This window comes from Salpingoeca rosetta (assembly GCF_000188695.1).
Source record: "Salpingoeca rosetta unplaced genomic scaffold supercont1.7, whole genome shotgun sequence".
In the NCBI taxonomy this organism is placed as follows: domain Eukaryota; class Choanoflagellata; order Craspedida; family Salpingoecidae; genus Salpingoeca; species Salpingoeca rosetta.
The window spans coordinates 1,644,322-1,654,321 of record NW_004754927.1 but is presented as its reverse complement, the minus strand read 5'-3'; the positions used below and the strand labels follow the sequence as shown (position 1 = coordinate 1,654,321).

The window sequence follows — 10,000 nt, the reverse complement described above, 5'->3', positions numbered from 1 at the left end:
TGGCCATGACACCACACGAATGGTCCGCAAAGCAAACAACAGAAATGGCCACAACGCCACAACGCCACAACCACACACACACACACACACACACACACACACACAAAGTCACGCTGACAAAGCGACCGTTGCATCTCCACCACTGCCACTGCCACCACCATCGTCAGTGGGTGTACCTGGATGTCTGGGTGGCGGCTGCGGATGATGCGACGAGCGATGCCCAGCACCTGCTGGTACTCCGTCTCGGGGATACCTGTCTTGGCAACAAAGTCCTTCACGCCCGTGCACAGCAGCGACAGCAGGCCACGCATCTGGAAGCACAGCACAGTCACGCGTACAATCGTTTGCAGTGAGGAGGGATGAGGGCAGGGCGGCAACGACGACTTGGCTAGCTGCTCATAAGCACGGCGCATGCGTTGATGGCGTTTGGAGCGACATGACATCACACACACACAGACACACAGACGCACAGACAACACAAGTGAGGGCGCACCACTGGCGACGAGGGGTTTTGGATGGCGTGCTGGTAGACGCCGGCAATGGAGAGAATGGCCAGCCGCGCCACAAGCGTCTGCAGACTCAACCTGGCGTTGACACACATGCACACACACACCCACACATTCATGCACAATCCGTGGAAATGCGGTGAGTGGCCGTCGTGCGCATATGTGCTGCCCGAAAAGAGGCCACTTGATGACAAGAGAGGGAAGCAGCAAGACTGGAGATGACAACAACAACATCAGCATCAACAACAACAACAACACACATACACAGCCGCACACCACCACCACCACCACCACCACCACCATCATCATCATCATCATCACAGCCAACTTTCATGACGGTGCACGCACAGGATGAGCTGGGGCTGCTGTGCGAGGGTTGGCTCGAGGAGGTCTGAGCCAAAGTAACGGCGCAGGGCAGCCAGGCGGTCGATAAACTGCCGCGGACTGCGCGAATATCCAAACAGACTCCGCTGCGCGGACGGCACAAGCACCGTTTTCTAAATAGCACAAAGCACACACGTGACTGTGAGGGGCACGAAGAGCTGCTTGGGCTGTGCGTGTGCGTGTACGTGTGTCGAGCAGGGCGCGAGGGCGACTGAAATTGCATCCACCAGCAGCCACAGTGACGATACACCACACTGCATCGACACTGCAGCGACACGCTCACCGTTGTCTCGTACGAGAGGCCGAGCTCCTCGAAGGCATCGAAAAAGTCCTTGAGGTCCTCTTGTGATGTCATGCGGCGCGGCACGTCATGCACCTGCAGCACACACACACACACACACACACACACACACACACACACGCACGCACGCAATGGCGAGGACGAAGATGACAAGGGCAATTGTTGAGTATCAATGATACCACAAGCCCACTCATTCACGCAACAGTAGTAATGGTAGTAATGGCAGCAACACCACACGCCACCAAAGTCAACTCTGCAAGGCGCAGCGACGAGTGCATTGCCTGCGTTTCTCGGTGTCTTACCAGGGAGGGGAAGCACTTGAGGTCGATTTCCTTGGCAAAGCGGAGGTTGCTGGCGGCGACATCAGGGTCAAAGGCCGCCAGCGCCTCCGGGTGCTTGGCCAGCAGGTGCTCCAGCCACTTGCCGGGGCAGCCAAAGGTCGGGTCGGAGAAGAAGCGCAGCACAGCCTGCATCCGCTCCGCTGTAGAGCCACATGCACATTGGGCAGGATGGCGTGAGAGTACAGTCAGACAACGGCAGGGCAGAAGGTGTAAGGGAGGGTGTGTGTGATGATAATAACAAGACAATGTGCACTACCTTCTTGCATGCCAGCCACTGCCACATGGCTGAGCATGGCTGCATGCATGCACAGACACACACACACGCACGCACACACACACGCACACGGACACAGACACACACGCACACACAGACACAGACAGACAGACAGACACACACACATACACACAAACAAACAAACAAACACAGGCACAGACCAGCACTGCATGCAAGCACGCACCGGGCATGGCGAGGATGGGCTGGAGAATGGGTGCCGCGTGGTCGAAATCACTGTTGGAGAGGTCGATACCGGCAGCGCGCAGCACATCCGCCGCATGTGTATACAGCTCTGAGGCTGGTAGTGCCACAGCAACGCAAGCGCGAGCGCGACGCCACACATGTCAAGTGGGCAAGGAATGTGTGAGCGTCATAGAGAAAGCCACGGACCGCAACACAGACGACCGAGCCAACACAAAGCAGCAAGCCACAGACGGAACACAAACGGCAACATCCACATCCACAAACACAAACACAAACACATACATCCAAACAAGCACACATACCACATTCTGACCAACACAGCCACCAATCTACCATTCGTCGCAATCACCAGCAACAACGCCAGCACCAACACTTACAGAGCCTGAGCTGTTTTGGCCTTCGAAGACGGGCAAGTTCTTGGCGGTGCCAGCCCTGGGACTCGTTGCCTACTGCGTACTCGTGCTGCTGCTGCTGCTGTTGGTATTGGAAGCGGGTCTGCTGTGACCTGAAGAGGTGGAGCAGGTCGTCGCCGACCTCGACCTCTTGTTGCTGGCTGTGTGCCTGTCGTCGCTGGTGGTTGTTGTGGTTGTGTGAGGATGAGACGTGGTGTGTGATGGCGTGGTGTTGGGTGCTTGCCGGTTGCACTAGCGCGCCTGCCCCGCCCATGGCGTGCATGTGGTGGGCGTGCGGGTTTCTGCAGTATCGGTGGCTGCCTGCACTGCTTGCGGCGCCATTGACTGGGGTCCACGACGCGTCTGCAGCAGCAGCAGCAGCACTGCCTGTGGTGCGAGGGCGCAGGAACATGGTGCTGGCAGGGTCGTGCCTGGAAGTGGTGGTAACAAGCCGCCTTCTTGCCTGACAGGTCATGCAGGACTGGAAGGGTGGCGCTGTGGCCGCGGTGGCTGCTGCGGTTGAGCTGCTGAGGCGCAGTGAGCGGGCCATGCTGGGCACAGGTGCACGGACCTGTTGTCGCAGCCAAGCGACTGCGCGTGCGCTGGGGACGCTCATAATGAATGTGTGTGTGTGTGTGTGAATGTGTGTGTATGTTGGGTTGATGGGTTGATGGAAGGATGAGTGGAGTGGATGGGTTGGCTGCTGTGTTGGCTGCTGTGTTGGCTGCTGTGGTGTGCTGCTGTGTTGGCTGCTGTGGTGTGCTCACAACCTGGAACAGTTGCTGTCGGTGGCGTGCACGCTTGATTGCCTGCCTCGCTCCACACGCTCGGTTGCCGCACACGCCACAAACAAGCGAAAAAGGCTGAAAGCAGCGGCAGCAGCGCGTGTGTGGCTTTGAGTGGCCCAAGGTGGGTTGCGTTGCAAAAAGCACCCTTGATGGTGAACGTGGGATTTGCAGGGAAAATTGTAAATTGCACCCGTTGGCAGTGGTGCAATTTGTGCAAACCGTGGACATGGGTGACAGTGATGAGTACCTCAACCCTTGGGGCGAGGATGATGCGCTCGCTCGCTCCATGAAGGAGTTTGAGGAGCGGAAGGCAAAGGCAGAGGCAGAGAAGAAGAAGAAAGAGGAGGAGCAGGAACAGGAGCAGCAGGAGCAGGCGAGGAAGAAAGAGAGCGGCAGTGGCGGTGGTGGGGATGTGGGTGATGATTACGTGGATCCCTACGGCCGCGGGGACGAATTGGCACAGATGATGAAGGTGCATGAGAGAGAGAGAGTGTGTGTGTGTTGCTTGTGTGTGGTTGTGGTTGTGGTTGTGGTGTGTGGTGTGTGGTGTGTGGTGTGTGGTGTGTGGTGTGTGGTGTGTGGTGTGTGGTGTGTGGTGTGTGGTGTGTGGTTGTGGTTGTGGTTGTGGCTGTACATGTGTATTGCTAGTGTTTCGTGAAGCGCTCTCGTGGTGTTGTGTGGTTTGACACACTCCAGTCCATCGCATCTCGTCTCCCTCTCCCTCTCTCCCCGCTTTCCTCACGCACACACCAACACGCCGACACGCACACACACACGCACACACACGCACGCACTGACAGGCGTTTGAGGCAAGGAAGCAGCAAGCCGAGGCACAGAAACAGGCGCTGGCTGCGCAGCAGGCAAAGGAGAAGGAAGAGAAGGAAGAGAAGGAGGCACAGGACTTCGCGGCAAAGACAACAGAGCCAACATCACGGCAGAGAAGCGATGACAGTAGGCGAGCCACGACCAAGGCACGAGACCGCTCCAGCAGCAGAGACCGACACAGACACAGAAGCAGGAGCAGGAGTCCACATCGGCGCGGGAGTCGACATCGCGAGTCCAGCAGCAGGCGCAGACGGCACCATGACAGCCGCAGCCGCAGCCGCAGCCGGAGTCGCAGCCCAAGGAGGAGACGCCGGTATCGCAGCCGCAGCCGCAGTCCCCGGCGCCGGTACAGCCGCGATGACCGCCATCGCAGACACGACGATCGACGGCGGGACGAGAGGCGTGAGCGGCACCGCGAGCGGGGGCGTCACGAGGACCGAGGACGGGAGCGGCGTAGCAGGTCGAGGGAGCCCACAAAGCACGGCCACAGTGGCAGTGGTGCTGGCAGCGGTGGCGATGTTGCTGCCACCGACCCCATGTTCAACCTCTCTGCCCCGCTCGTAAGTCGCATGCTTTGTATGTGTGTATGTTGTGTTGTATTGCGTTGTGTGTTGTGTTGCGTTGTGTGTGTGTTGCGTTGTGTGTGTGTTGTGTTGTGTTGTGTGTTTTGTGTGTGTGCGTGTTGTGTGTGTGTGTATGATATCTTCTCTGCATGGGTTGTGGAGGCACGTGCTCACGTGGATGCGACGACGTGGTGCTTGTGTGCGCTGCAGGTTGTTGATCGGTTCCTGGAGGTGTGGACGGCAAACAACAACGCAAACACTCGCGTGAAGGAGCTGCTGGAGCTCTTTGACACAACGTCCTTTGAACTCCGTGGCCTCGTGCGCAGGGGTGCGTGGCGCTCATGTGTGTGTGCATGTGTGCATGTGTGTGCATGCATCAGTGTGACGTCCAGGTCTTGTGCGTGGCGTTCAATCTTCCTCTCCACCAGCTCACATCCTGCTCTTTCACACCACCACCACCACCATCATCATCATCACCACCTTCGCCGCCTTTTGTACGTGCGTGTGTGTGTGTGTGTGCACGGTTAACTAGAGCGGCTTGTGAGTGGTGCCGATCTCCAGAACAACTTCAAGATGACGCGCCCGTGGCCGGCAAAGCCATGCAAACGCCTCTTTGTCGAGAGCAACCGTCCAACTGACCCAACGGTGCGTGCTGCCCTCTGCGCTTGTGCAAGCACGTGTTTGTGTGCGTGTGTGTATGTGTGTGTATGTGTGTGTGTGTGTGCATGCGCATGTGAACGATATTTTGTGCCACTCAAAGACCTCAAGGCACTACTCGATCGTCATTCCACCTCATTATCACCACTACCGCATATATGTGCACGTGCGGGCGTGTGCAGTTTGCGCTCGACTTCTACCGCAAGGGGGAGGGCCCGTGTTTTTCGCACATTGGGTACACCGTCCACCCGCCAACAGTAGACCTCGCTCTCCTCTACCGCGTCCAGAACAACAAAATCACACAGGTGTGTGTGTGTGTGTGTGTGTGTGTGCGTGCGTGCGTGCGTGTGTGTGTGTGTGTGCGTGTGTGTGCGTGTGTGTGTGTGTGTGTGCGTGAAACTCTTTTTCTGTCCACGTCTCTGTTACTTTGTCTATGTGCGCCCCCTCTCACTGGTTGTGGTTTGCCTTTGGCGTTGCCACCAACCACCACGCCACCGCCACATCAACTCAACCCCCCCCCCTCGCTGCTCACCCTCCTCTGGTCACATGTGCGGGCTGGAATTGCAGATCCACGTCGCTGAGGACAAGGAGGGACTGGTGCTGACAGACGATGTGGAGGAAGACGACGTCACCGCATCCGCCATTGGCAAACAGGTGATGATGATGATGATGGTGATGATGATGATGGTGATGATGATGGTGCAAGCTGCTCTTGCAGACTTGGGGGTGGCTGGTGGTTCGTTGTGGTTGTAGTGGTGGTGGTGTTGTTGTTGTTGAAGCAGACCTTACATGCACACATGTGCACACACATCGGTGATTGGTTGTAGCTGACGCCCATGTCCTATGTAAACACCCGCGGATGTGTGTGTACATGTGTGTGCATGCCAGGCGTTCGACGTGATGATCCGGCCTGGCGGGCTCGGCGGCACGAGCATCAACCGCGTCTTCAACAACTACGACAACATCCCCGTCATCGGCTGATGCATCGTCGTCGTCGTCGTCGTCGTCATGGTGGTGGTGGTGGATGGTAGTTTGCAGTGGTGGTGGTGGTGGTGGCACGTGAGCCACTGTTCTTCAACATCAATATGCACAACTCTTTTTTTGTCTTTGAGAACGCACCAACCCCGCCAATACATGAACGCGTATGCGCTGGAGAAGTTTTAATCACTGCATGGAATGCAACGTGAAGAAGAGGAACAGCCTATCCTGTCACGCACACACGCACGCGCGAGCGAACTGCTAGTTTGCAGAGAGTGGGAACTGTGAGCATGCGGATGTTGATACAGACACATGGTTGAAGAAAGAAGGGCAAGGGGGGAGAAAAGAAAAAGCGAGACGCTGAGGTACATACAGGGGTGAAAAGACGAACGCGTGCACACACCTACACAGAGAGAGAGACACACACACACCTACACAGAGAGAGAGACTGAGAGACACACACACCTACACAGAGAGAGAGACAGACACACAGACAGACAGACAGACAGACAGACAGACACACAGACAGACAGACAGACAGACAGACAGACACACACACGGACACACACAGAGCAGGCGACGTCGGGTGTTACGACGCTGCGTCCTCGGCAATGGGGTTGGCGTGGAGAGTGACGGAGCGAATGCGAATCTCAATCTCGGGGCGATGCTTCTTCCCCTTGACAGGCGTCTTCTCAATCGCCTCCAGCGTGTCAAACCCGTCAATCATCCTGCGGCAGTCGTGGTGGGGGCAGTGGCGGTGGTTGGTGACGTCAATGAATTGGGATGTGAAGAATGACAAGGGTGGGCAGAATACGCAGAGAGATGTACTGCGAGGTGGTGTACGTGCAAACACAGCACACAGCACACAGCACACACACACACACACACACACACACACAACGTGCATCTTGTGTACGACTCACCGGCCGATGATGGTGTATTTGCGGTCAAGATGGGGTGCTTTGCCGTATGTGATGAAGAACTGGGACCCGTTTGTGTCTGGCCCTTGGTTTGCCATCGACACGATGCCGCGCGCATTGTGCTGCGAGGGACGCACGTTGACATTGGGCGTGAGCATGTGCATGTGGATGAGAATCAGCCATGAGCAGTTCGTTGCATGCCATGTAATCAAAGCGCAGAGAGAGAGAGAGAGAGAGAGAGAGAGAGAGAGAGAGAGAGAGAGAGAGAGAGAGAGAGAGAGAGAGAGACAAGGAGACGCCCACACACACACACACACACACACACACACACACACACACACACACACACACACACACACACACACACACAACACACACACCCACACACACACCCACACACACACACACACACACACACACACACACACATGCACACACACACACACACACACACACACAGTCGCACACACACACATGTCCTGAACTCACTTTGAGGGTAATGTCAAACTCGTCTGGAAAGTAGCCACCCCAGATGGACTCGCCGCCTTTGCCCGTGCCCGTGGGGTCACCCATCTGTACAATGAACCCCTTGATGTTCCTGTGGATGAGCGTGCCGTCGTAGTACCCGCTCGCACAGAGGGCGAGGAAGTTCTCCGCTGAGCGTGGCACGCGCTCGCAGAAGATCTCAATCTTGATATCGCCAAGATCCGTGTGCAGCGTTACAGACTGCGAACGCGTTGTTGAATCGTTGTGCGCAAGGGCAAGGGCGTGAGAGAAGCGCGCACCAGTGCGCAGGGCACACACACACACACACACACACTCTCTCTCTCTCTCTTCCTAAATATCGCCAAGGCAAGACCAGCTTCACGTCACATTCCACATAACACACGCACACGCACATGCGCATGCGCAGCAGTGTGTCACTGCCACCACCATCACCCACCATCGTGTCGTGTCTTGTGTGTGTAAACGTTCGCCTGCTTCTTGCTTGCTTGTTGCTTGTTTTCCGGTTTTGTGCACAAGACACGAAGAAGAAGAAGAAGAAGAGAAAGAAAGCAGGTCAGTGGTGGTGTGGTGTTGTGATGTGTGTGTGTGTGCATGGTGATGTGTGTGCATGGTGATGTGTGCGTGTGTTACCTGCCTCTCCTGCTGATGCTGACGCTGTTGTGGTGTTGCTTGTTTGACACATACACAGGCATATCATGTCCATTCCACCGTCATCATGGCGACCGCGCGAGGTCGAGTTTGTCACATCCATGGTACGTGCTGTGTGTGTGTGTGTGTGTGTGTGTGTGTGTGTGTGTGTGTGTGTGTGTGTGTGTGTGTGTGTGTGTGAGGTATGTCATCTGCTTGGTGGTGACATGTGCTTGCTGGTTGTTGTCCATGTACGTGTCAGTGAAAGAACACCTTTGCAAATCAATCGCTGTGCTAATCGCTTTCGCGCACACCACATATTATCATGACCACGCAGGGCAACTTCACCTGCGAGCTGTACTGGGATCACGCCCCAAAGACATGCCGTAACTTTGCAGAACTGGTGCGTGGGAGTGTGTTCGTGCTGCATGTGTGTGCGCATGTTCTGTGTTCTGCTGTGCGTGTGTCTCTGTGAGCAGGAGCGAGTGCTCTCCTCTTTTGTCAGCCACACCCTTTCTTGTTTCCATATCACACACCCACACCCACACCCACACACACACACACACCCACACACCCACACACCCACACCCACACCCACACACCCACCACACACACACACACACACACACACACACACACACACACACACACACACACACACACACACACACACACACACACACACACGTGACTGCTTCCTGCTAACGTTCGACTCGTCGTCCATGTTGCAGGCAAGGAGAGGTTACTACAACAACTGCATCTTCCATCGCGTGATTGCGGTATGACTTGTATCCCCCTGCGTGCGTGTGTGAGTGTGTGTGCGAACAACACTTGTTGCGCGTCTCAGTACAGCTCATCAGTGACCCCTTTCTTCCCTCCCTCGCTTCCTCCCAACATCTCACCACCGTATGTGTGCAGGATTTTATGGCACAAACCGGGGATCCAACCGGCACAGGCAGGGGCGGCGCTTCCATCTACGGGTGTGTCCGTCCGTGTACATGTGTGTGTGTGTGTGTGTACATGTGTGTGTGCGTGCGCGCGCGTGTGTGTGCTGTGTTGTGGGTGCTTTCTTTCTGCCGACAAAGCATGCTGCATTTCGTTCAGGTCGTCCTTTACCAACGCGCGCTCACATCGTACCGCACGACCACCAAACACACACACACACACACACACACACACACACACACACACACACACACACACACACACACACACGCATGCAGCGCCAAGTTTGAGGACGAGATCCACCGCAAGCTCAAACACACGGGCGCCGGCATCCTGTCCATGGCAAACAGGTCCTGCTCATGTGTACAAGTCTCTGAACGTTCTGCATTGCGCACATGCTTATAATTGCGTGCGTGTGTGTGTGTGTGTGTCGCCACTTGTTGTCTTTCATTGCGTCCCACTCATCACATGCAACCTTTGCTTCCCTACTGCAGTGGTCCCAACACAAACGGAAGCCAATTCTTCGTCACCCTGGCCCCAGCGCAGTGGCTTGACGGTGCGTGCTGCTTGCTTGCAACTTTGCTTGTTTGCGTGATTGTGTGTGCTTGTGTGGTTTTGTGCATGCACGATCTGCGTTCCATTTCAGGTACATCCTTCCATCCATGTTCTCCTCCCAGCCATGTCTCCGCCAACCACCAACCACTGTTGTTATGTTGACGTTGCTGTTCCCGTGCCTGACCCCCACCCCAACTCTCTCTGTGCGGGCAGGGATAGAGGCAAATACCACC

The 10,000-nt window shown here is 56.0% G+C and overlaps 4 protein-coding genes across 4 annotated transcripts in view; 2 read left to right on the top strand and 2 right to left on the bottom strand.

Moving 5' to 3' along the window:
- PTSG_12017 (uncharacterized protein) overlaps positions 1-3,353 on the bottom strand; it is a 3,908-nt gene extending 555 nt beyond the window's left edge. The window contains exons 1-7 of the mRNA XM_004995921.1: positions 2,388-3,353; positions 1,991-2,104; positions 1,494-1,672; positions 1,174-1,266; positions 855-1,003; positions 494-584; positions 177-311 (exon numbers count right to left, since the gene is read on the bottom strand). Coding sequence (XP_004995978.1) covers positions 177-311; positions 494-584; positions 855-1,003; positions 1,174-1,266; positions 1,494-1,672; positions 1,991-2,104; positions 2,388-3,018 — 1,392 coding nt within the window. The 5' untranslated portion in view covers positions 3,019-3,353. The remainder of the gene's footprint in view (positions 1-176; positions 312-493; positions 585-854; positions 1,004-1,173; positions 1,267-1,493; positions 1,673-1,990; positions 2,105-2,387) is intronic.
- Positions 3,354-3,387: 34 nt separating this feature from the next.
- PTSG_03392 (uncharacterized protein) lies at positions 3,388-6,417 on the top strand. Its single transcript, XM_004995920.1, has 7 exons — positions 3,388-3,662; positions 3,991-4,575; positions 4,789-4,906; positions 5,111-5,223; positions 5,418-5,540; positions 5,803-5,889; positions 6,124-6,417. Exons 1-7 carry the CDS (start codon positions 3,417-3,419, stop codon positions 6,214-6,216), a joined length of 1,365 nt encoding a protein of 454 aa, XP_004995977.1. The 5' UTR covers positions 3,388-3,416; the 3' UTR covers positions 6,217-6,417.
- A 246-nt stretch (positions 6,418-6,663) lies between these two features.
- Positions 6,664-8,197, bottom strand: PTSG_03391 (cyp10l). The gene is made up of 4 exons (XM_004995919.1): positions 8,077-8,197; positions 7,623-7,859; positions 7,137-7,255; positions 6,664-6,941 (listed from the first exon to the last, which is right to left on the bottom strand). The coding sequence occupies exons 1-4, from the start codon at positions 8,077-8,079 to the stop codon at positions 6,803-6,805; spliced, it is 498 nt and encodes a 165-aa protein (XP_004995976.1). The 5' UTR covers positions 8,080-8,197; the 3' UTR covers positions 6,664-6,802.
- PTSG_12016 (peptidyl-prolyl cis-trans isomerase) overlaps positions 8,123-10,000 on the top strand; it is a gene marked incomplete at its 3' end in the record, with an annotated part of 4,718 nt that continues 2,840 nt past the window's right edge. The window contains exons 1-7 of the mRNA XM_004995918.1: positions 8,123-8,192; positions 8,329-8,392; positions 8,605-8,670; positions 8,999-9,046; positions 9,186-9,247; positions 9,491-9,562; positions 9,707-9,768. Of these exons, the coding sequence (XP_004995975.1) occupies positions 8,336-8,392; positions 8,605-8,670; positions 8,999-9,046; positions 9,186-9,247; positions 9,491-9,562; positions 9,707-9,768 (367 nt within the window). The 5' untranslated portion in view covers positions 8,123-8,192; positions 8,329-8,335. The remainder of the gene's footprint in view (positions 8,193-8,328; positions 8,393-8,604; positions 8,671-8,998; positions 9,047-9,185; positions 9,248-9,490; positions 9,563-9,706; positions 9,769-10,000) is intronic.